Source organism: Bombus flavifrons, chromosome 4 (assembly GCF_040668555.2).
Source record: "Bombus flavifrons isolate JBK064 chromosome 4, iyBomFlav1_principal, whole genome shotgun sequence".
Taxonomy (NCBI): domain Eukaryota; kingdom Metazoa; phylum Arthropoda; class Insecta; order Hymenoptera; family Apidae; genus Bombus; species Bombus flavifrons.
Genome location: NC_138445.1, coordinates 8,254,291 through 8,282,098, shown reverse-complemented (window position 1 = coordinate 8,282,098; position 27,808 = coordinate 8,254,291). Strand labels below are relative to the sequence as shown.

At 34.0% G+C, this 27,808-nt stretch overlaps 1 protein-coding gene across 3 annotated transcripts; it reads left to right on the top strand.

Annotated features, from left to right (window-relative positions):
- The first annotated feature begins 37 nt into the window (after positions 1–37).
- LOC138179128 (RNA-binding protein 24) lies at positions 38–26,279 on the top strand. Of its 3 annotated transcripts, none has more exons than XM_069111583.1 (6): positions 38–429; positions 4,949–5,354; positions 6,862–6,988; positions 10,021–10,081; positions 23,027–23,397; positions 25,026–26,279. In XM_069111583.1, the coding sequence occupies exons 2-6, from the start codon at positions 5,082–5,084 to the stop codon at positions 25,187–25,189; spliced, it is 996 nt and encodes a 331-aa protein (XP_068967684.1). In that variant the 5' UTR covers positions 38–429; positions 4,949–5,081; the 3' UTR covers positions 25,190–26,279. The 3 variants fall into 3 exon arrangements, with proteins under 3 accessions (XP_068967684.1, XP_068967687.1, XP_068967686.1); XM_069111586.1 differs by having other exon boundaries at positions 40–429; positions 23,027–23,244; XM_069111585.1 differs by lacking the exon at positions 38–429 and adding an exon at positions 962–1,030.
- Positions 26,280–27,808: the final 1,529 nt, after the last annotated feature.

The following is a 27,808-nucleotide window of genomic DNA, read 5'->3' as shown; positions in this document are numbered from 1 at the left end:
CGAAGAACCCGACGAACTGGCGCGCAGCACGGTAACTGCAAACTTAAAGGCAGTTCGGTACTCGCACGTGGGCCTTCGTTCGTGTCGGATGTGTACGTGTACGAAAAATTGTCAGTTGTAAAGTATATCGTTCGTTACGTACTTACGTGTCATCAAAAGTGTTTCGCGTTAATATTATCAGTTCATTAAACGTGTTAGATTTCGGGAAATTCTCTCCGATATCGTAGTAATGAATCAAATTTCTTCCTAACGCGAACGGCTATTGAACGTGTGCACTTAATTTATAACGTCGATTTTTATCATCAACTGATAATTGTACTGCTGGAAGGATACCTACGTTATTGGTGTGAATATCTTCCTGGTGTTTCTCATTGGGATTAAAAAGCAACGTTCCAGTACATCAGGTGACAGTGCTTCGAAAAATTAAAGGTGCGTATTGAAAATTTGCGTCGCTTGTATACAAATATTCCGTTGGAGTTTCGATTACTCAATCGTCTTAAAACATATCCGATATTTTGGTTCTTCGATAACATAATTATGGAGTTACTAAGTAGGCATTGCATAGCACAATATCGTTACAAATACATATTTTGATGTAATTGTTTATTCGCCATTGTTATATGTCAATATTTCTAAATAATAATTTGTTGGAAACGTTATGAAAGTTACGACGTTTTCTTGCATGTACAATGCTTTAATGAATTTAGGTCGATGTTTGCAGTATGAATGTTTGAATATTCCCATATTGTAATATCATTTTAATAAAGTACGCGAAATGGGGCAAGAGATTATAAAATATGTCTAGAAAATACTGTTTATCCGATGGCCAAATGTTTCGGCGAGGCCATCTTGCGTGTTCGTAAAACGATCTGCTTATTCTCTCGGTCGCTCCTCTTTCACCCCCGTTGCAGCGGTCTCGTCGCGACAAAGGGGTACACGACGACGGGCACGTGTACCACAACGTTTATTAATAAACCTCGACGTCGGCTCGACGATTTCTCTTTAGCAGAAGGCCTGGAAACGTGTGCAGGTGATTACAGCCGTCTGGCGTAAATGAACGGAGAATCATCATTTTTTTTTTAATTTCTTTTTTTGACTTTTCGATAGGTACGTTGCTTCAGGATATATAATATTTTTTACTAGAAAAAGAAAATATATTTTTATTTAAAATTGTACGTATGTTTTATAGGAATTTTTATATAGAAGAAATGTATAGAAGATTTATATATAGAAGAAATAATATTATGTAAACAAAATGTAGCGCAATATTAAAATTAAAATAATGATCGCGTAATAAGGTCACTAATTGGAGTGTCATCATATTGTCTATATATTATCAAATATTCCATAAAATAATTTGATTTGAATATAAGTTTTATTGTTATTAGAAAAATAATATATGCTTGATATAAGAATCTAAAATATAATCTTCATCCAGCAGAAATCGTTTTTAAAGAATATGTATAGTATTCTTGCATTTCAAGAATAGTAGCAATTAAAATTGCATGGTTCCGAGTATTTGTAGCATATACATTTTTCAAGACCGTACACGATCATTGTCAATTGCGTTTCAACAAGTCTTCTGATATAGAACGTAAATAATTTAATGATGCTTTTAATTCTATGCACTCTTAAGAGATACAACATTTAGAGTTACAATAACATCTTAACCAACGTGTTAAAAAAAGAAATTTCGTATATTCAACTGGTAATGGTATCGTTTGATTCACGTTTAAAAAGTTTCTTTCTGCAAAGTTTTTTCACGGTCCACGAGCAAAGCCGGGCATCGTCTCGTGTTTTCTAAAACTCTGGCCTTTGCGACTTTGGCCGAGAAGATATTTTAGTGTGTTTCGTCGAGCGCGTGGCAATCGGCCAGTGTCGAATGTGCGAGGCTGCACCGTGATCAGAACACAATTATATGTAGTTGAGACTTTCTTTAGTTGTATCGAAACTATTTCTATGAAATTGCTTCAGTATTACTAATTCTAGATTTTAATGCACGCGAATCTTTTTTTCTTATGTGACTAATTAATATTCAGATACTATTATGTATGTTATTTTCACTTGAATATTATTTTGACCTATTTTCTTCAGCTTATAAGTAACGTTTTATCTACTATATGATTGATAAATTTAATATATTAAAATTATTAATGGCACAAATTATTTTTTTTGATTGTATGAGACATATCAGGCGTTTATTAATGATCTTATTTTCAAATAGAGTAGTAGGATTAAACATACCTATGCACGACACAGATCTTAGTTATCATGCTCTAGGTACAGTTGTTACAGTGGTCGGTTATACTACCTGAAAGGATGGAACTATTTTTTCCTATGCTTTATACATGTCATAATGATTTCTATTAAAAGGAAAGTGCGCAAAATACATATTTACAATGTTAATGCACATAGCTTTCAAGTATATTATACGAACGAGCGCATATTTTTTCTTGCTTTATAAAAATCAACTGATTTATAAGAATCTCGAATTGCTGATATTACTTTTTATAGAATCGTTTTACTCGACTCGGTGTGAAGATTCTTGTGCACTGAACCAAATGCACAAACGTTCCCGTTTTAAATAACTTTCTAATTTTGAATGTTACCCAAGTAACATTCATGGATATTCTACAATATCTTCTTCTTCTAAGATTTTCTATGTTTATATTGTTAACAAAACGACCTCTTATTATTTTCATTATTCGGTTGCCCTTTGACAGTTATTTTTTGTACACTTTCTATAAATTATAATTATATATTAAATAATTATAACTTAAATTATAATTATATATTACATAATTATAATTTTTATTTAAGTTAGAAATTCGATATAAAATTCAAGTAGTCTTTTGTTATTGTTGTAACGAAGCCAGCAAATATGTAGAAGACAACAGACAATCAAGTGTTTAAATGATAATAAAGTTGAGAATATTCCATGTTTGAATTTCTATTTTTTCAAGAGATTCAGTTCTTGTATTATTTGTACGAGAACCGGGATGTTCGAATTGTATAGGCTATACTAACGTGCCTGTTATCTGAACTTGGATCTTCGAAGCACACTTATGCTGGAGGAATACCTAAAAATTCTCGCAGCCGACTGTCGAAATCTCATTTGCTAGCGTATTCAACAAGAAAATTACAAAAATGTTGGAATTGTAAAAACATAGTATTTATTAACTATGTACGTAATACGGTCGTTGCTTTCACGGTAGCTGAATTCAGAAAAGCGGCCTTTATGCTTGACCGAACGTCCCAAGTGTAGTTACGTTTGGTTCTAGGATGAGGAAAGAGGGAGAAAGAGTAAAAAAGAGAAAGAGCAACGATGGTGGTGGAGGAGGAACCCAATGGCAATACAACAATATGATTATACGGCGTGCTGCACCGGTTTTCTGCAGCAGCTGCCGTCATTTTGGGGGATCCGACAGAACAGACGAGGAAGGGCCGTCCTGGCGAAGTGGTGCACTGTCACGAATGGTGCTGGTAGTAGTAAGGCAGGTGGGGTGGGGGGTTGTAGGGGTAGAGAAGGGGATCAGGAGAGAACGTAGGGCCCACTTCGCAGGGCCTGTGCCTGATGTTCCCAATATGAGTGTGAGAAAGAAGTGGAAGAATATGGAAAGGAGGAAAAAGGAAAAAATGCGCAAAAGAAAGAGAGACGGAGGAAGGGAAGGAAAAAGAGGGCCCCTTCTGTAGACCCCTGTTTCTATCCTTGCCTGCAGCATTGCAGAAACTCGAAAGCCGAGCCACACGAAAAATACGCTACTAGCTAGGTTCGGCCCGGGCAGTTTTGCTCCTCACAAGAAGTAAAACTGGCTCCCTTTTCAGGCCGTTACTGAGCCTTGAATGGAGGTCAGGGTCCCTTCTCTCCTTGCCCTTTTCTTTTTCTTCAAGGTACCTACCTTTCCGCATCCTTCTTCTTTTGGCACTACACCAGTGGTGCCTGTTTCTGTTCTTGTTCCCGGCGGGCTCGCCGGTTTTTCCCGGTGTACGGGGGTCCCGCTTCCGCGCAGAAGGGGATTTTTATCTGTTCTCTTTATATGCACGAAGGAATTATCGATTCAAGGGAATTGAGAGAAGAGGGTAGAACAGTACTTGGAGTATCGGGATAAGAAGGGGAGAAACAGTTTACTTTAGTCTTTCTCTCACTGTCGTGCAATGTAGGATACATGAAATCTTTTTTATATGAACGTAAATCCTTGTATGCCTGTGCACGTATGTTTATGCATTTCACGAAGATCATGCAGGGCGATGCGATTCGTTGGAGGGTCGTCCATCACGGGTATTGAATTCTAAACGCGTACTTTCTGCTTTTGTCTTGTTCATATCGCGCCCCGTTTCAGGATGTTTCAGTCTTCTCGTAGAATTTTATTGATTTTGCTTTTCTTCGGTTGCAATAAAATTGTATTTCATGCATTTTGTATTTTTAACTATGTATGTCCAATTTTATCAATTTCTCTCAAGTCTTAGCATAATAATTATTATTATATATGTATCTTTGATGCTATTTTTATTCGTTTATATTTTTAAAAAGAATTTCATTATTAAGTATTTCTGGAGTATCATGACTAGAAAGCCAAATATGTTCGCAAATGCAAAGAAAATTTATCGGTTTTCGTGTTTTAGTTGTGAAAATTACGTCAGAGATAACAGTAACTGATACTTAATAATTAATGACAGTAATACTTTGCATAAATGTACAGTAGTTATCTTTTCATCTTAGAAAAAATTCTCCTTTTTTACAACGCATAAAAAATAATTGCTTTCTCAATGAATACTAAACTATAATAAAAAATATTTTTTAAGGAAAGGAAAGGAAATTTATAATACATATTTATTTATATTATTTTAATATATTAATTTATATTAAAAGAAGAATGTTTATCAAATTAGAACATCCTACTGAGAGAATTAGTACTTAATAAAAATTTGAATTTCTTTTCAATTCTAGATAACCAGATCGTCAATCGTCTAAATGGTGTTAAGCCTGTGACGTAATTAGCGTTGACCAAAGTATCACAGAAGGTGTCAAAATTGAGCAAGTCGTCCTCCCGTCCGGCGGTGATCTCGCCAAAATTTGGAGGATGTTGATGCCTGGTGCCGCTGGTCTCAGTGCCGTCGGTGCGGTTGGCGCTGTCGGGGCGCCAGGGCCGGACGAATTAGTCTCGGGCCTTGGTGCGTTAGCTGGTACTACGCCTCAACAAAAAGATACTACTTGGACAAAACTTTTTGTCGGAGGTTTGCCCTATCACACAACTGACAAAAGTCTCAGGGAACATTTTAACATATATGGTGAAATCGAGGAAGCCGTGGTCATTACCGATAGGCAGACTGGGAAAAGTAGAGGCTATGGTTTCGTAAGTATCGTAAATAACATTCTATTTATTCGATATGTTTTTACTTTTTCTGATTCATAGCTGTTGTTGTGAAATGCTTTGACTTTGTGAATAGTTTAGAGTGAGTAGCTTAAGTATATTTTTATTTGTACCATTGTTAGTAATATCAAAGATATATATGTACTAAATCTTGACGATCACAAATCTTAACAATTTTGCAGCATAAGGTTTTACAATTAAAAAATGGAGCTACGAGGAACGATAGAATTTAATTTTTAGTTATTTATAATCAAATCGATAATAACTTATCAATGATAAATCGAAATAATTTGTTAATGATTTTGTTTGAAAAATTGTTGTTTCAACAAATGTACGATTTTATGTCATTCCTATGTAGGTATTATTTTTACAGTAATTTTTGTTTTCAATAATTTTATCCCCATAGGATTATATATTTTTACGAACTTTCATTTAAAATATAAACTCGAAAAGATTCTTCAACCGCCGTTGACCGTTAGAATAAACGTGTTAAGTGCACAAAGATAATAGTATAATTTGTTACGATAACGTAACCAGTTTGTTCACTCATATTCAAAAAGACTTGTTTTGTTAATTTTCTGTATACCGTGATGTTCTTTCTTCCGTAAAGGTATATACGTGTAGGTGTACTTCATTACCAGTTTCCCTTTCTACCAAATATACATTGCTTATACAAAGGATAATATGGAAATCTACGAGTCAACGTCCTTATTACCCTTATTACCCTTATTGCCCTTATTGCCCTTATTGCTCTTATTGTCGAAAGGAAATTCTGTTAAAAATATTCGTTATTACTTGTAGTAGTGCTTACACTATCACTGGAAAACTAGTTGGCGATCATTATTACGGTGATTCCAGTAACATCCATAATATCTTAGACATTTTTTTTTTTCATTAATTTACTCACTCATTTTGTATTCTTGTACTGTATCTATAAATTCCATAATCGTCTATACTTTGTTCGATCCGTTTATTATAAAATATAAAGTTTGTCTTAAATGTTCCTTATTCGTTTATGTATAGGTTAAAGAAGTTTCGTTTATTTTGAAATTAAATATTTTTAATATCAAGCTACAAATAAAAGCGTAATGAAGAAAATATAACACGTTCCATGCCATACATACATGAAATAGTAGTTTCCGCAGGAAGTTTCGAACAAAGTTTAAAAATAATCAAAGAAATATGTTTGAACGTAAAGTTGATTGTTTCTTAAGCTTCTTTTACACAGTTTACCAATATTAGTTTAGAAACCAGGTTTTCACTAATGAACCGAATAATTGTTGTATATAACAATAGAGGCTTATATTGAAAAATTGATATCGATTTTTAGAACAACCAACAGAATAGATTATCTGAAAGGTCGTTGAAATATCCGGGTATTACATGTATGGTACATACACGGCTTGTATCGTTGCTTATGAGGGAGAGGCGTGCAAGATCCAGGTGAAGCGGAAGGATTAGTCGAATAATCGATCGGATCTGTACGCAGGTGATCATGGGAGACAGGCCAGCAGCAGAGAGGGCGTGCAAAGACCCTAACCCTATAATCGACGGTCGCAAAGCAAACGTCAACCTGGCAATTCTAGGAGCTAAGCCCAGGGGTAATCTACAAGCGAGTAAGTTTGTTCAGCAGTATGCAAATGCTTATTCAATGAACATGAATTGTGCAAAATATTTGGGACAAAATCGAAAATTGCTGGTGTTTGGTCTCTTGTCGCTTAAACGTTTTTATTTTGACTGGTGCCTAGGTGTTAACATTTCGGTTAAATTTACTTTAAATTACTGCTTTGGTATTCTAGTATTACTTATTTTTACTTATCAATGGATATAAAAAGAGTTCGAATTGTCTTGAACCTTTTAACAAAATATTATAAAAGATATCTTTTTACGCACAAGGCGTGTCAAGGAATAACACCTGAAATAACTCGTTATCTATTGACTTTATCGAAAAATGTTTGAAATAAAATTTATTGTTTCGAAGGGATTGATCGCATGAATACATTTTGATTTCCTTGATGTCTTACATCTTCTAAGTTTTTTAAGGTTGACTTTATGTATATATATATCTCTTTTTGGTACTGCATTGCTTACTTTAAATCTAAGGTCCAAAGTAATGTAAATACTGGAGGTAGCTTCTTTTAGCCGTTGGTGGTCAAATAACGTTATCACAGATACAGTCAAACGTAAGAAAACACGCGTTTCAAATATCAAAATACTAATTTGTGTCTATCTTCAAGCCGATACAGAGTTTGCTCGACGCGGGATGCAGTTACGCTCCAAAAATTTTCGTTTCCTTTTGAGGCTCAAGGCCAAATGAATTGATTTTCCTAGCGGCTACAACGGAGTATAAAAAAAACGATATTATCTAAAGAACTCAAAGTCACCTTGATATCTTACAAAATATAAGGCGTCAAAAAATGAAAATGTATTTATCCGATCAGTCGCCTCGAATACAATAAATTGCAAACGTTTTTGTATTAAATAAATAGATAACGAGTTATTTCAAGTGTTAGATCTTATTGACTCATTCTGTATTTAAAAATATACATATATTAACAAATATTCTTCATTTCACGTTAATGTTAATATTTGATAAAATTTTGGAATATGGTTCGTTTGTATTACTAACGAACTAATTTCAAATTTTTGGCAAATTATCCATAATTCGTAGAATTGTACAGAGAATGCAATTCCAAAACCTTGTCCCGAGACATTGATCAATTTACCGGAATAGATATCATTTGTAATCTTTCAGATGATTTTTGCGCGTCATTGTCACGGGTTTTACGTTTTTGAAACATAGCCAAATCGGCAAATCCCATTCGGTAGAGCAACAGATAATATATACGTACTTCTTGGCCGAAGAGTTACACTTCTGCTTGATATATCGAGGACACGTGTTCAAGTTACTCGGAAATTCATCACAAAGGTTTTCTTAATGAGATATTTCATTTGGATACCAATCAGGAAATTTAGAATTTCTACCTTATAGGAAAAGTAAAAGATGTATTCATAATTAGAATTTCTAATTTATTCAAATTTAAACTTCCTGGAAAATAACGACCCTGCCACTTCTGTAACTATTTAAGTTCACTGCTTTTAAATTTGAGAAGTTGAAGCAACAACGAAAGGGCAAAAGACAGCATTACGAACGACATTTGTGCAAATCGAAAAGCGTCCCTCGAATTACTTTCTTGAACTCTAGTGGTGGCTCCGGGCCAAGATAGCTTGGCGCTTCGGCACCTAAGTCTAAAATTGCTTTAACCCGACTGCCGGCTCTACTTTTGTTTCTTGTTTCTTTCAACGTACAAGAATCATTTTTGTCTTGAAGCCAGTCTATGATGCTTTTAATATTTTAATATTAAAGTATGCCTTCCTAAAGAATTTACCAATTTTGTATCAAATTCAATATAATTAATATTATCATTTAAATTAAATTTATATTTTATATTCAAAGTGCAAGTAATCACGGATCGTATTCTACGCTATAATATTTGACTTTTAAAGTACATTTTTATAAGATGCCTCGTATATTAAAAAAATATAATATAAGTCTGAGTATTTGTAAGCAGCATTGAAGCATGACAAGTATATGTCGTCACAATATATGAAACATTTCTTTTAGTTTGCTTAGTTGCATTGATTTATCGATATCAATTTCTTTAGTGCATGTTTTTTTCTGAGATACTCTGCTTTTTTTCTATCGTATTTTATTATATATGTATAGAGTTACATATGTGTATCAATAATGATTTTGAATCGTATTACGTATGATAATCTATTCTTCGACAGAAAGCATGTCATTACCATAATCAGAATATAAATGTATCCAAAATGAATGCTATGTTATGCATATTACCCATACGCGTAAACTTTCAATGCAGCTATATACTTCATACTTATTTCGTCACAAAAGAAGTCACAAAGCTTTGTGTCGGAAACGAACAAGTTGATATTTAAAATCAACTTGTTTATTATCTGTAACTTCATATTTACAATATTTATTCAATAAAAAGAAACTAGTGAAGTTGAAACGTATTATATCTCACAAGTTCATTTTATCTAAAATAAATGAAAAATTTTAATATTTCGATTAAGATTTTTAATTTACCGCAGTTTAATTTAATTTAAATTTAAAAAATTAATCCTGAAATTTTATTCTATATAGTACACATTTTGTGATTTTTCATATTATGTCCATATATACAAAGTACAATGTGTACTTTATACTAACTATACCTATTATTAAAGTTTAGTAAAGTATTATTAAAGAAAGTATTATTAAGTTTAACTCATAAAAGCGGTAAGAAAAATGTTTTATGATAATTATTTCTACATATTACAGATATCATAACAAAAATGAGAAAAATGTTAATAAATTTTTTATTCTTTATCTCTTTATCCCCTCTGCAATCGGAAATCTATTCTTGAAAAAAAGAATATACACGTATCTTAATATATCTGTTGTCGCATATACTGTTTTACGGACACCGGTAAATAATATTCTCGTTTAGACTAGATAGAAAGAAATATGTAGAGATATTTGCAAAGAACAGGATGTTCGATTTACACGAAGACGGGTGCTCGAGTTCAGGGCTGGCCATTAGAAACGTAAATAGGATTAACTCCGAACTGTTTATGATTTCAGCATTCCCGTTCGCTGCTGGCATTCGAGCTGGATACCCCGCAGTTCTTCCTGGCCAATATGGGTGAGTCTATGTTGATGTGATTTGTCGAAAAATATTAAGAATATACATGTTGTAATTGTAGTCATTGAAAAATAGCATAAGTCAAGAGGAGTCCTCGCTAGCATTCTCATTATTGAAATTGAATTGTAAAGTTGCATCGTTTATACATAATCTAACATGAACGTATCGAGATAAAAACGATGCACCAACGATCGTTCGGTTTTGAGTAGTTAAGGTAGTATTTTTTTTTACGACATACCGATTATACTTTTCAAATGGCTTTTTTAACAATGTGCAATAATTGACGTATTTTGCTACAAAATTAAGGGAAAGACACATTAGAATAATTTTTCTCTGATTTTTTGGTACTAATTTTGTTTACTACATACAACGAAAGAAGGGAACAATTTTAGGGAACTGAGAAATCGTACAAGGTCGGTAGAAAAAGAAAAAAAAAAAAAAAGAAAATACTCGAAAATCGAGAACGAAGGTACTCGCTTGACGGTTTCAGTTTGATAATGTTATGAATATTTTGTTAAAGATAGACTATATATAACGTTTCAGCATCCTGACGCTTGCGCGTAAGGGAGCAAGACGAGAATTCCCTTTTCGAGATCCTTGAGAGCGCCATGGCCGTTCTAAGGAGCGCAAATATAAAAAAATGTAAAGAGAGATGAATGGAAAGAGTCAGAGAGACATGAAACGAAAAATATATGAAAAGAGAAACAGAAAGAAGGGGCAGAGATATTTGCAATCGATGAAAAAGAAAGGGAGGGAGAGAGAAAGAACGCGGCACACGCACACGTATCAGAAGCCATGAGTACCCACGAATTTATTTCTACAAAATCAAAGACTTCCGAGGATCGGCCTCTTCTTCTTCTACTACTGTATTTTTTTGGTTGTGTTTTTTGTTTCTTCTTTCTTGATGAGGTTGACGTGAAGTGATATGATAATGATTGCGGTTGCTGAGAGATTTGTTTGTTTATTGGTTTTGACTTTTTTGGTCTTTACTCTTTTACACTCTTTTTCTTAATCAACATAATCATAATAATCGTAATAATATTAATATTAATATTAATTACAATAATTATAATGTTATGTATAATTATGATCTTAATAGGAATTTGTCTAATTAATTCGCAATAATATATGTTAATTTAGTGAACAAGATAACAGTGAGGCAACGTAGTATGTTTTCCATTAAAATCCAAATTCTGTAACACAAACAAACGTATAATTTGCTATTAAATGTTGCAAAGTCGAACACCGATGGCGACATTTATTATCAAATATCAAAACATTTTATTTTACTTAGTTAAAGTTTACTTAAAGTTTTGTTATGTTTCGTATAGGTTCTTTACCACTTCGGCTTTTTTTATATTAAGTGTGTTTCATATGGAGTATCTTGTTCTTTTTTCCTAAATTTCAAATTTTTTGTCGCGTGCATTGTTTTCATGTATTTGTTCATTTTTTTTTTTATCATTTTAGTCTGTTTTTGGTGACGGGTCTTCTTCAATTTTAAAAGATTGGAACTTTACTATAATCGTGATAACTCGTTTTTCTGAATATAGTATTAATTCTACTAGTAGTCCATTTAAAAGTAATATTGTTTACGATTGTAAGTATTTATCTTTTCGGATTGAAACTAATATAGGATATCATTCGCGAAGTTTCGACTATTTTTATGAATTTCAATTTGTTGAATGATCTTTTGCGGAAAACCGTCACGTAAAACGCTTGCTTTGTGAATTATTTATCTGATTATTGAAAAAAGGAGAAGAAAATAGCAAGAGGAGATTAACCGTGTGCAGCAGAATTTCGTTGAATTATGAACGATACGGTCGATTCTTCGAAGCGGTGGATCTCCCGTATTTTTCACCGGAAATCGACCCGCACCGCCGCGAAACACGACAACGTTCATTAATTTTTCATCGTGGCAATCGATTTTATCGCGGTTTACCCCGTTTGGCCCAGTCAGATTCTTGGGCGCAGCATAGAAATTCGTGGAGATATCGAACGGTATCGAAAGGTAGAATCGCTACGAAGAGAAAAAAGAACCAGAAATACATTCGTTCCTGTTTTACTAACAAAAATTGTCGTAACGTTTCTCAATATCGTTATCTCCCGTATTATAAATTTCGAGTAAATACCGGCGTTTTTAAATATCTTAATTCTAAGGGAAAAAAGAAAGTATTTACTAACGCATTACCATTTGATGTATGAACGAATTTTGTTCAGATGAAACGGAGATTCGTCAAGTGTACAGGCTCCGCTAACCATTATAATATTAATAACCTTGTGTGTGTGGTTAAGGCTTACACTACACTTGGTGTCGCTATTGGTGTTGTATTTTTTGGTGTTGTACGTGGTGGTTTTTGGACTTTAATATAACACGGTGTACCGTCTGTCATTAGAAAATTGAAGAAAACAAGCCTGGAAATCGAACTATTCCCTGTAACTTGTTTTTACAGGGACATAAATATTTTATGCCATGACAATGCAATATCAAAATTATGTACTGGCAATTAGCAAAGCTGCAATGCAAAATGCCAGTAAATATTTCTTTCTTTGAAACGAGCTATCAAACGAATGTTCTTATTCGAATCGAAAGACAACGGGAGGCGCCCTGACTTGTGTTACATTACGTTTCACAGTGAAATTGAACGTGAAAATAAAAAGAACATCGGTATGTGAGAAAATTACACTTTATGTGATCTAGTAAGTCCAAAAGAAATTTACGTGTAAAATGTTCGGTAGATAATGGGTACAAGAATTACAATAATTTTACATTCAATTTTTATTTATGATAGGACAACGATGCAAACTATCTTTTTTTAAACTGATTGGGGAGAAATTGCTACTTTAAATCACGTAACTAACTTATACACATGATAATTTGTTAAAACGTCGTAGATAAAGTCGTAGTGGCTTAGTAAAAATAACTTTCATGTTTTTATTTTATAATTTCTGAATAATATTACAATTATTGCCCGTCGTCATTTACTCCAAAACTGCAAAACAAAAATATCTTTCTATTTATAGTAAAAGAATTAGAATGAGAGAATTTTGCCAATATAAAATATCATCAAATATTAAATACGCAAATTCAATGTATATCTCGATTATTAATATGAAAGAAGATTGGCAAGAATATCATTTACATCGAACGCATAATCGTAGATCCGTGTTGCGAAGCGCATGTCCTCAAATTAGCGGAACGTAGGTGGAAAAGTGAAATCCAACACCGACCAGAAGATGTGTTGTACGTCAGAGAGGATTTTCTCGGTGCTAGCAAATTCGTAGTGTCGTAAGCTTTCACAACGGTCCGTCGCGCCGTCGACGACTACGACAACGACGATGACGACGACCACGACGATGACACGCCTCGCATCTCGCTTCAGCCATCTTGGAGATTCTGGCGTTGGTCCAATCTTTATTTAGATCCACCTGTCCCCCGTGTCAGCTTCTATGTTTGAGCCATTCCGTCGAGGGTTTCTACGGGAGAATTTTTAACACGAATTAAAACTGTTCTTTCTCTGTGAACGGAATTACAAAGAGCCGTGCCATAATGAAAATTTCTATTTCTATTGGGGTTGGTCGTTCTCCTTTATATCAGTAAATTCCTCTTTCTCGATCCGTTTTAGTGTTCGTATTATTAGATGAGACAATTGTTATAATCGCGAGTCTTTATGACTTTTTAATTTTTAATTGATTAGAAGTGTTTCAATAAGATAGACTCATAAATTATTCTTTAATTTACATCGGATACGTGAGGATTATTTTTCCTCGATTTTAATATTTAATATCTTATTCTATCTGATACTAATTTATAAATAATTGAGGTAGTACTGCTAATATTACGTGTATTCTAGTATAATACACGTTATATTATTGATATAAAATATACTGTAGGTCGCAATTGCAAAACTAATTTGAGATGAACTACTTCATATACATAAGTATAATTGTTAATGACAAATATAGAGCTTTTGCTTTGAATTAATTAAATTCTTCATATAACGTGCTTTTATTTGTTAGACATTTCGACAAAAATTAGTACCGAATACGAAACTGAAACGTGCGCAATAATCATATTTTGTTGGAATCCATCCATTGCAAAGCTAGATGAGTGATGTTAATATATTCATCAGAGTTAGCCGTGAATTTGTCGTAGTTGAAGTATTGCTTTTAGAAAAGAGGTTCATAGTCGGCGCTCCGTATGGAATGTCTGTTTCTATTTTCATTGTCGATGCTTCTATCCACCTGTCGCTGTCACTCATTCGGCGAGTCTTATACACTCCTACTGCAGATAAACATTATAGTTTCTGGCGCTTAATTTTGCAGTGGTAAAATCAAGTATTCCAAATAACCGTAAAACGAGTCCTCCTGAATGTCGTGTTTCAAGTTACGTTTTACGAGATCATAATTTTTTGCACGTTCGAAGCGCAGTTTATTACCTTAATATCTCAAGGACGACCATGAATAATCAGTTTTTCAACACATAATAATACATGTACTGAAAGATAAATTTATATTTTCACTGCTAGGTTGCCGCCTTTTCTTTTACGTAATTCCCTTAACAGTTAGTCATTTAACATGTAGGTACTGGAAAAAAGCTATTCCAATAAATTACTGTACTTTGCATCGAAATGTTTATATATCTTCGTTAATTCTCAGATCTCTATTTCCGTGAGCTGTGTTCCAGAAATCTTCGTACAAATCTACTTTAATAACATTTTTCGAAGTTCGCGTTCATCTTCATTTATTTACTTTTCGTCGATGCTCTACTTTCTTCGACCTTGGGTTGCCACATTTCCACGTTCAAGTTATTCTAATCGGACTGGTAGTTTGAATAGTAGTAGAAGAACGTGCTATCAAAAAAACAATTAAGTTGTGGAAGAACCACCCTCGAACTCACCATTGGTCTGTTCTGCTTCCCAAGGATTGGCAGATCATCCTATTGGATTATCCACGGCGCCGGCGCTCATACAATTTGTGCACTGCGCATTGACTCTACAAGTATACACACGCGTACACATACAAATTGATACGCATACATTGCAGAGCTGACGATTAAACAGGTATTCTGTAACGCACAGGTGTTCGGATATACCTATACACGCTGGAAAGTACGGTACTCATCAACACGCAATCCGGAAACATACTAAAGGGAAAATTACGGTGTGACCACCTGGCACACGTGCCGTCACAGTTTCACGTGTATGTGTTAACTTGATGACGTTATATGGGACAATTTTCGAACTCCCTAAAAATGTACCTGAAATCATAAGATCATATAGAAATCGTGTCAAATATTCTTCCATTAATTGTATTGCGAATTAGCAAAAATTAACTTGAGACAAGGAATACATAGTTTTATCCAAATTTCGCGCATCGTCTATTATCAACTGTATCAAATAAATAGGTAAATATATAGAAGTGAAATGTAATTAATGTATTGAATGATATAATTAGCCAGATTATCTAAATTAGAGACTTAATAATTTTGTTGCTTATAGTATTGTTATTTCATTGAGGATGTTTCATTGAAATTAGAGAGGCTTATTCGTGTGTAAATAGCGTAATTTCAATGTCATAGATTGCATAGTATACATAGATAGTAGTAGATTTTCAATATTTGGATATAACATTGAAATTATGAACCATTGTTTTACGATATATTATGTATACAAATATAGCCTTTCCAACTCTTCAAGGGTTTCATTTAAAAAGAAAATGTAAGATAAGGCCAATTTGAAAATTTTGTCATCTAATTATGGAAACATACAAATTGTTTATTTTCTAATGTGACACTTTTCAACTTCGATGTACTTTATGCACTGATGCTCCAGTGTTTTCATGTCCTGCATCAAGGAAATTTATTTCTTGAAATTTTTTCCACATACAATCGTCAATCACTAAGGAGTTCTTTCAGTTTCGTGAATAAATAAGTAGAGCCTGTGGAGGAAGCCGAGGAGATTAAATCTGGAGGAAATATAATGGGAAGACAAGTTATACTTCAATTCAATAAAGTAATTTTTGCTAGAGTTAAATGAAGATTCGCGGATATCAAAGCAGCTTCTTTTAAATTAAGTTTCGTAAGAAACTACTTCAGAGTCAGAGGTAGATCAACTTCAAAACTTGAAATTTCATCACAAAACAGATACGGTTTTACCATGTCCAATAGTATTCTACGTTCATCTGAAGTTGTTCTAGAAACCGTATCCTTGCTCTCACAAGTCATACATTTAAATTAAAGCAATTTGCAATTACGATACTTTTGATTATTCCCCATTTCGTTTAAGGCTAGGCATGGCTAAATTAGACGTTTCATAAGTTTCTAGCGAATTCTTACAACCCTCGTACATATAACGAACGTTTCGTGTACTTGAATATACAAGTCCTTGGAAGCGTGCGCGCATGAATTAGAAGGGACTATTAAGTATCTTTGTCCACGCGCCCGCCCTCGCGTTACTTCGCGTAGTCAGAAGATCTTAATCGCGGTGTACGACCACTTTGCGTCGGAAATCGAGGGTGGTCACTTAGGTATGTCACGAAAGGATAATGCAAACCTTTCCGTGACTATGAAACGCCTTTTTTGTTTCTCTCTCTCACTCTCTCTCTCTCTCTCTTTCTTTCTTTTTCTTATTTATCTATCTACCTATCCGTCCATTCATATATTTTATACTCTTAACTGCTCTTTCTAACTTTCTCTTTCCTTATTATCTTCTAATATTTTTGCTTGTGCTTTTGTGACCAATTGCACAGTATGAACGGAAATTCCCGGGTGATACGATCAGTCTAGTTCAAACTTCGCGAGGACGGATCTCGATTTTCTTCCTAAATTATGATAAATTTTTACTTTTTATTTCGAAATTTGCTCGTTTTTACAATTATTCATTGTTCTTTATTTGCGACTGATAATCTTCATACACGGAGTAATTAAGGGAAAGATAGTACAAGAATATGAGATATAATATTAAACTGAATTTAGGAAAATGTGTATTCTCCAATAATATTGTTCCCCTGTATCCATGAGTGTTCTGTGTAACGTTATTCCAATCGTTAAGATCGCTTCCTCAAATAGTTCCGTATGATTTCATTGCATAATTTCATTAATTATGAATTACTCGTCCAGCAGATACCTATCTTAAATTACCTAATCTTGGCCCATGTATTACGAAATTGTATCCTTTAACATCAGATACGATTCGTTGGAATCGATTTCGAGAGCGAATATGAAATATTGAACAATTTAACGAACAATTTAAAGTACGTGCTACGTTTAGATCCATTGACAACTGAATTAATAATACCTTAATATCTCATAAGTTTATCGGTATTGGTATCTATTTTTATCAGTTCGAAGTGGAACGAAAATGACATTCTCTTTTTGTAATTGTCAGTACGTGATGGTCACACTTAATCCCAGGAGAAATTGTGTGGTATATGGCATGTTTTTTTCGTTCACAAGCATATCCACGGGTTACATCGATCGTATGAAAACTTCTATGCGAGTCTCCTCGTGATGTGTCGCCGACAATTTCTCATCGCGAAAATTATGCTGACCATTAAAACAACCGCCTCGTTTTTGCACGAAGATCCCAAGGACGAATGCACCGGGCGATCAATGTTATTGCTCGGAAATTATTCTGTTATAGTTAGGTCGAACTCATTGTTGACAATTAGTCACACTATTCATTGAGTACCGTGCTATTACATCGTCTGAATGTTTAAAATCTACGATTACCTTTTAATTAGATGAAAATGCGATATATATCGTTCAAATTTGTAATAATTTTTTTTCATCGGTAATCGATCATATATCTAATTGTATTTCATATTGGTATTGTTATATACGATACATATGAATATTTAATCCTTCTGAAAACGGTTTTATACACCTCTTTTAGTTTCCAAAAATTGAATCAGATTCCACTTTAAGTCCTGTAAGTCCTTTCGATATCGTTGATCATTAATAGCAAATAACTTTCTGAAGAATAATTTTCATTACATGGTTAATTGAATTAATGAAGAATATTCATAAAGAAAATTTCTAAAGTTCGCAACAAAAAACTTTGTTTAATTTGTGTACACTTTTCCCCATGTAGACGATAATTAACAACAAGCATAGATAAATCGATTCGATTTAGATATGTAAATTGTGATGCAAAATCTGAGTACGATTTTGAATCTCTGCTACGCAAATACCAAATATGTTCATGTCAAAAATTCAGTTCCGTAGTTAAAATTTACGTTAGAATGATCGAATAAGCTTCACTGGTTTCCGATGCCAACTCGGTTAACTAGATTGTGTTGTGCGCGATTGTCAGTTGTCTAAAGTGATATTAGAATTAGAAGGTATTGACAACTAGGAAGATATATGTACACGTTGGGTAGAATATATAGAGAAATGAAGATAGAGGGGGTAAAATAAAAACACGCAGAGTAGAAAATGCGGGGTTGAGGACACGCGAGCCATCCATAATGCACAGACCGCGGTGAAGATGCGTCAGCAAGATAAATCCAATAGAAAATGGAGGAAAAAAAAGATCATACAAAAGTTGATGAGGCGATTTCGTGAATTTATTAAGTTGTCCAAGGTCTGGACTGAGAATCGTGCAATGCAGATATTCAATATTGCATTTCAGTTACGTAAGTTTTTAATATCTATGTTTGAGATTGACGTAAAAATTAAAAATTTAACAACGATGTAGTATAAAAAATTCGTGTAGGAAATGACTGAATGCACTATTTTGAGTAATTTTTAAGTCTGTTAAAGTAGTAAAACACAGGGATCAAGTCTAAAATAAAATAAATAAATAAATAGGGACATGAGAAAATTCTTTAATATATTTAAAAATATTAGTATATAATATTACTTACTGTAGTATCAATTTTTAATCGTATTACATATTAACAAATAGATTCGCCTTGTTATTTTACAGGATGTAACGGATTTTCAAATAATTTATCTGCTTAAGAGTTCACTGAGTTTTAGAAAAATGTGTGGAAAAGAAACGCTTTACGTAATATTACGATTTTTATCGAATGCGATATTACGGAAGTAGAATTTTAAGATTGTACGCAACAAACGTAATATTACGAAAGTGGAGCTTAAGAGGTTAAGACGATAATAAGTATGTACTTTCTCGGAGTTTCTATGTTTGTGTATGTACATATATAATGTCATCAGGAATAGACTTCGGTAACAAATATCCATTGAAGCAAAAATTCTTGTTTGCAAAATTCTTGTTTGCAAAATTCTTGTTTGCAAAATTCTTGTTTGTAAATCAGATTACTTTGTCGTCATTCGGAGTTAGACAGAAATATTCAAGCATGGAAATAAACTTGATTCCAAATAACCTATTAATTTCCGTAAACTTGGCGTGGAGTTCTCGCCGGGGGAAATTGTCAGAATTGAGAAATTGGCTGCAAGTACCTCGAGAAAGCATCTGGTGGCCATCTGGTAACAAGCCAAGTGTAATATTTTTACGACGATCGCCGATATACCAATCTCTTAGACGATCAGTTCGGCAAAAAAATATAGCAGGTGATGTCTTTTTATGCATTCAGTGTGACAATAATAAAGCATTGTAAACCTAAGCTCGATCGCGTGGCATTTACATCAACATCGCGTTTAATAGATCGACGATTATTTCCGTAAATTAAAATGTTAAAACGTTTGCTTCAATCTTACCTCTATCATTTTCATTTATTCTGTAAGTTATGTTTTATGATATTTTCCTGATTTCATCTTCGTTTTGCCAACACTATGTAGACTCGTTTTATAAATGTTTCTAATTTATGATAACTATTACTTAAGGATTGTACCAGTTATAAATGTATATTACAGTTTATCCAGTATTTATGAACGTGATATATAAGGATGAATATTTTTACGTTATTACGAAAATTTCTTCATATAAATTGATTAAAGATTATAGTTATTCAAAGATACTTTCGTAATTCCATACTACTTGCCCTATTTTTGTCATTTCTTTGCTATATTTCATTCTTTCTTTCATACGAACGTTGCTATAATGTTATTAATATCCCACGTAAGTAATCTTTTAAAACGTGCAATTAATCGAAGCAGACAATAACTGAAATTACAATTAATTTTTTGTTATTCAATCTTGTAACGTATCGTTTCAACTCAAGTCACTGGTTAACAAAATGTTCGTTTTAACCGAGTTATATTAATATCGTTTTACTTATCAATATCAATTTGTTTACGATTTATTGATTTATTAATGATGTCGTCAGATAATTGTTTTATCGTTTCATTTTGTTTCTTTAATTCTTTTATCTTCATTAAAAATACAGAATTTCGTAGCGAATCAGAATAGTAACCCAATTTTGAGACGACGGGTAAGAAATACGCGCTACTGAGGACGTTTTCGACGTTCATTAATCTATGTTGATGTGCACTAATTCGACGAAGCAAACTATCGTTCGAAGCCACAGGACAACATATTGATTTCCTTCGTGGACTGGACACTAGCTATTATCGATCCGCGAAAAAGTTCAGGGCTGTCTCCTGTGTTTGTATGTATGTCCTTTCAAAACGCGATTTGCTGGTTACATATCTGTTATAAAAATTACACGCAAAAGTATGAAACAGTTGCGAAACAACGTATTAATAATTACGTGAAATGTCGTGTTTAACAATACTGTAATATAGGTATAAATAAAAAAAAAATATTATTTCACAGATGTAGCAAAAAAACTTTCACTGGAAACGTAAGTTTCGCATCTTTCATATTTTAATGTTTATATAATTATTAATTACAGCTGAAGGCAACGAATTAATTTCGATACTGGTTTTTAGTTTCATACAGCTAAACGATCAATTATCGGTAAGAATTTGCAGAAAGATAATTGAGTTTGAAGGGTCGTTGGTTAAAAGAAAATGATCGTGTCACGATAAATTGAAGAACGCGCTGAGGAGAATCGTGTCGGGGCGGCAAGTTTTTACACGCGATCGTTTCGCGTTGAAAAAGAAAAAGAGGGAAAAGAGATAGAGACAGAGGCACTGCCGTGGAACGTATCACTTTTCTGTTTCTTTCTTACGCCTGTGAATTTTAGGTATACTAACGTTGGTGTTAGGTAATCGTGTGCCGTGTATCGAGAAGTATCTTTATATTCGTGAAATGACCTACACACACGTTTGTCGTTGGTTTGTTGTTGTTTTGCCGACACATTGAGGATTTTTTTTTTATTTTATTGGATTTGTTGCGCATTTTTTTTGTCACGCCTTAGTGATACCACACTGTTACCATTCTCATAACGCGCCGCTTTCCGTCCACCTGTCCTCCCTTGTCCTTTACTCACGCATCGAATAATTCCTACACGAACACTACACATTTACGTTCGCGTTTTTATCGAGTAATATATCGTTTGCAGTGGTATACACGTGAAAGTAACATTGAAATGATGGCATAAAACGCGGATAATACTCAGATTCGGTTATCAAATGTTATATCAAAGTACGGTTTCAGATAACACAGAATTGATTATTAATACAGTGACACATGTTTTTACAGGAAAAACTTTACGACCATTAATCCTCTCAAAGTGGAATTCACGTAAAAGTTCTTTTCTTTCTTGATCGTATTTTCGACGATTTCCTGGCACAGCTATGGCGTCGGGAGCCATAAAATACAAATACGAACGCGTAGTCACATAATGTCAAGTCCGAGTCCATTAGCGATCGTCGTGTTATCTGTTGGAGAAAGTTAGCTATTACCAAACGCTTTTCCAATAAACCGTTTATCTTAATTGAGGGAGGGGGTAAAGTACGAGATTGTATTCGCGCTTTACTTAGCTGCACGCAGAACATCGCTTGCGTGGAACATTCACTATACACATAGTTCTACACGCGCAAGTTTCCAACTGTCTTCCTTTCACTCTTTTCCTCCAGTTCTTAACTGCACAGGGAGAAATGTACTGTTAAAGCTTTCGGTGTCCATCAAGTTCGGTTGATTACCTTAGAAAAGGTAAGAGAGATGATAATAGAATCAAGAAACTCGATGGACCACAGATTGTTTCGAACAGCAAGTGTGATTACGTAGGACTAAATGATCCTGGTGGACTAAACACAAGGAAAAAATGATTGTTTGAAGCTAAAATGAGAAATATTCGGAATACCTCGCAGCTTGTTAATTATAGCAATTGCTATAGCGTTAGCTACTATGTACCCAACATATTGCAATTGCTTTACTATTTTCCAATGTAAGTTCAAACACACAGTACCAAGGGTTGATATTATTGGCTTCTGTATCTAGAAGATGATTGCGTTTTTTGATTTAATACACATAAATATTTATGAGTATTATTATACCATACTAGTACGAAGTCTTTTTTCTTCAAGTCTATGAAAAACATATATAAGGACCAAACAGATGGAGTAATTCGTACAAATTAACGGAAGACTAGTAGAGAAGTCAAGAATATAAAAAATAATGAGTATAATACAAAGTATTTCACGAAAGCCCATTACACAAATCAAAGACACAAAACAGATCTCCACAACATAAAAAGAATAATTTTCATTTAAGTGTCATGAATACATTAATTTCTTTGAACTTCATACAAAATCTATATAGAAGAGAAAACAGCGATAAAAAAATATTCAGCAAATCCTTAAATCTTTTAAATATTAAAAAACAGAACAAGAATTGCAAATGAAACGTTGCGTAAATAGGATTTACTATCGTACTAAAAGTAAAATGATGTTATGTCGCCAATAATATCAACTGACTACTGACTTATAGTCATTTTATTATAACTATCCAGTATACAATCGTATAACGTTTTAAACGGCTCGTTGCCAGTGTTATAGTGTTAATTTCCTAGTCCACCATGATTAACCAGCGAGTATTCTTCGTATTAGATGTATGAGTGCCGTTGCGTGATCGTTGACCGTAGAACTGTCTAACCGTTGGATGATTTTGGTTTCAGGGTGCCACCAGGTTACGTGTACCAGTCGCCTTACCTGGCGGCTGCGGCGCCAGGTGGTTTGGTACCGCTTCCGGCGACGCAGTTGACCCATGCAGCGGCGATGGCAGCAGCGTCACAATTTTACGAGTACCAAAACGTCGCGGCAGCGGCCGCCACGTATCCGGGAACATCGTACAATTTCGCCGAGGCGTATCCTTATACCAGCGCCGCCGCGGCTGGTATGTGTTTGAAAAGTGTCCAGAGCAAGGACAGCAACGGGCTGATACACCACCACCAGCAGCACAACGGTAGCAGCCCTGCGGTGCTGGCACGCCAACGATTGGAGAAAGCTCTCCTGCCGCCCTTTCTGCCGTCCGTGCTACGTAGCAACGGTAGAAAATTATTAGAAAACCAAGCGCACCGAAAGAGAAGAAACGCAAGCGATAGAGCGAACGGAAATGTATGCGAGAGTGAGAGAGAATAAAAGAGGAATTGGATCATATCGTTCTTCTGTTTTTGCGTAGTGAAGTAGCTCTACTTCCATGAGGAATCTCTGCAAGATTCCCACAAATTTTCCAAATTAACTATCAAACTTATTCTTCAAATGTGCACAAGTTTTTACCGGGTTTCAATTAGTTTTTTTCTCTTTTTACAAAGTTAATCTCACATCTATACTCGAAAAGTTAAAAACAAAATAGTTCGAATTTGTTAATGTTTAAAATTTGTTTGTTTCTACTGTATATCTAGAAGTTTTGCAAATTCATAAAGTCGTAGTGTTTAAGAATAAAATATTTCTCTATAAATTTTGAACGCATGTGCGTATAATGTATCTTAATATCTTTTATGTTGTTCATAGAAGACTGCATGTGGAAGCTAGATTACACTTGATAAAGTTTGCGTAACAAGGTAGTTTTAGTAAAGATTAACAATACTTAAAAAACTGCACGTGTCGACATTTTTGGCAGATTTTTTGACTATGATGAAATTCGTATTTTAAGGCTTCTCAAATATCTCGTTTATTGCGTCTTTCTTACTGAGAACGAACCTTAACATGATTCTTAAAAGAAATTGACACAGTGAGATAAAAAATTGATCTCGTACGTTTTTAGAATTAGGGAGTGATATCTCTGATATCTTTAGTGGGAATCTTGCTGAGAATATTTTTTATTCGTTTCACTTATCGCTTCTTCACATTTGTATGTTTTGTAGCTCTTTCGATTTACATCGGTTATTGGAAAGCTTTCTCAAAATTAAAGCAATGCAGTTTGCATTTACCAGGAGAACTTTCTACAGTCTGTTTTCCGAAATATGTGCTAAATGATCATTTTATTACTTTCAAGATTATTTGCTATTACTTTTATGTTATTCGTACGTTCTCAGAAATATGATCACACAAAAAGTGCTTGTATAGAGGTTTCTTTAATTTGCGCTGGAATGTTCTGCTGTTGGTATAACAGACATGGTAAAAAGTGGAAATGCAACATTGCATGCTTATGCTGGCTTTGCATTCAACACGATCGACATGCAAATTTTGTTAATGCTCTGATGTGCTGTCTACGGTGGTGGTGGGAAAAATGTCACGATGGATGACAGTAAGCTTTTATCATGCAATGATATTGTCCTGGCAAAGAATCGAAAATGAATTTCGATAAATGTAAGACTTAATCAAAAATGAGTAAAAATTAAAGATATATTTACAATAATGATATTTTTTAGGAAGAAGCGCGGGTAATCCTGTTACATTAAAATCCATTAAAAGACATTAAAATTCGGTAATTTAATTTCTCGAAGAAAAATTAAATTCTCAAACTGTGTCAACTGGTTGATTTCCTTCTAGCGAATTATTTAGTATGGAAAGCGTAAAAGCATATTATAAATAGAAATGCTTTTGTGCAATATTTGCAAATATACGGTTTACATTCATATTAGTCGTAATCGGTATTGTTTTCTCAAAGGATTACCTGCGCTAAGATCGGAGAAACATCCAGGAGCTTAGAAAGCGGTTTCTTTGTTTTTGCAGCGAACGCAGCAGCAGCAAGTTACGTGACACCGTATACGTATGCAACGCTACCAGGTGCAGCAGCAGGATTACCAGCAGCAGCGGCTGCAGCTGCAACAGCGGCAGGCGCGGCCTTCCCAGGACTCCCGTATCAAACGACGCCTCAGGAAGCAAGATTGCAATAGAAGTTGGACAAATTGCTGCAAGGAAATTGGTACCGTCGTCAATTGTCCCACAGGCATTAAACTCGAAACACAAAACTTGATTCTCGCCGCCGTATAAACGTGTAGTCTTCATCTGCCTCTACGACGACTCAGTTCCTTCCTTATTCGAGGATCAGGCATTATTTGGTGCGGGTGTACCGCGCACGAAGGAGCCATTGTTTCAACTACTCGGGATCTAGCTCCACGTTCTCACGAGTTAATTTTGGGAACGACGCCCGGTGAAAGGCAGAAAACGAGGAAGCTCCGTGGATGTGATCTGTGTCATTCAGGATCGGCGGTTGGCAGTTTCTTATTAACTTAACATTTAATCTTCCCCACCTTAATCTTCCTTTCCACGTTCTCCTTTATAGGGCCAAACTTTGGCATTCTCGGCCAATGTACTTCGAGATACAAGATGATATGTAATGTTATTAGCATTATGATTATTTATAACTAATGGAGCACGATGGGTAATAGAAGCTTTCAGTAGACGCGCGAACATTTTAGAAACGCCGGATCTTTAACGTTAAGGAAAAATCCGAGATCGAGATCTGCGATGTTGTCAGTTACAAGTAACTGAGATATGATTCGAACGACGACAATTACTCGCTATTAGGTAGAACTGAAAGACTGATCCGTATTCAGAATTGATATTGTTCGAGACATGTATTTTTACGAGATAGTAAGCGTTAATTAAATGATGATAAGTTTTGGGGGATGAAACGGTTACTTCCAGTATCGACGAATAACTTTTGGTGTTCTTCACGAATCGCTATTTCATTGCAATTGTTTATCTTACGATCCTTTAGGACTGAGATGATACAGGTATCATTTCTGAATATTGGTCAAAAACTATACATTTTTTACATTTAAATGTATAATTCAGTTTATTTATATTGAACTTAATGAAATATGTTTTCCACTTTATGAAAGAGGAACATCGCTTTTTTTATGGCCGACATATGAAAAATTTAGAAATAAATTTTCCACGAAACTTTAAAGTAACTCTTTATCTATTTAGTTAGAAAAAGAGCAATAGTTTTTCAATACATTCTCGTTCCTTTATTTTAAAGTAAGTTTGATTTCAAATTACGTCGATGTTATTATATTTTTAGCAACTCCCGTTTATGTACAAACGATAAGTTGTTTTTAATTATTGTAGTAAACGAAGATTAACTTAAAATGTTAAATTTTATAAATTCGACACCGAGTGTTTGTTAAACTCTAATTTAGTAAAAACTTTTAGTTTCATGGAATTAATTTTTTATTCGAAAGTATTCTATTTGAGATTCGCTAAAAAGAATTTTTATTGAACAACTATTCTGAAATGAAAATTCTGTCAATAGATTCAAAAGATTCATTTGAGTAAAGCATATCAAAGGATTGTAAGTAATGACGATTGCGTTACAATTAAACCGATGTTGCCTTAGAATCGCGTGTCAGCGAAATCACCAAGTGTCTTAAGATAATGCCTTCTTTGCATAATTTATAGATGTTATTTAAATGAACAGTGAGGACCAACGGACGAACGAATCGACATTGCTGGTTATCGAATGTTGATAATCATGAAATTAAGCGAAGACGAATACTTAAAAACGAAGACGTAAAAGCACCAAAATTCCGTTGATCAACAAAAACTATTGTTTTGTACGCGAATAAATGTTGTTAGAATTTTTAAATACGAATAATAGGTGTATCATTTAATTTTTAGCGCGACTTCATTTTTATACTTGCGACAATATATTTATTAACGAATTACAGTTGTTATATATTGTTACAATTTATTCTAAATACGGATCAATTTACCTAATTATTAATTCTTCAACGTTAATGTGCGCTACTACTAATTGTTTGTTGCTTAAGAAAAAATTGCAAGACACAAGGAATTCGTTCGTCCCATTTTAAAGTAATCAGGTGCCTTAATTAGCACGACCGAATAATTTTAACGGTTAAAAACTAGTCAGTGTTTCGTTAGCGAGAAACTATTCGCTAACGCGTGTACAGGGGTGAAATAAAAAATAAAAGGAGACCAAATGGCGAGACCGAAAATAAAAGGAGAAGTAACTAGCACACAAGAAGGGAGACAGAGGATCAGGCTATGAAGAATGAGGCTGTCTAGTCCTAAACCCTTCGAGATGAAGTTAATTAGATTTGTTAGAATTTTAAGTAGACGTAATATGGACGAAGAAATGGAGATGGAAACCAAAAGTCCTGTAAAAAGTTAGCAAAAGATGCTGTTAGGGGGGCTTAGTGTTAGGGATTAATTATTACATTAATCGTTCGATTAAGATAATAGGAAAATAAATTAATGCTATTGATACATGATATTATTATTATTTTATTATTATTTTATTATTATTATTATTATTATTATTATAATAAATTGATAATTATTATTACTATTAATTATTGATAATATTATTGTCATTATCGATTACTCACTATTGTTCATGTACTTAATGACAAAGCGAACGGGATACGTGATCGTTCAAATTTACTGCGAACGGAAAAAATCTGTTGCGACGTGATGAAGAAAAACACGAACTTTAGAACTAAGCGTGAGGAATGCGTATTTTTGTCACGGCTACCATCACACTTTCG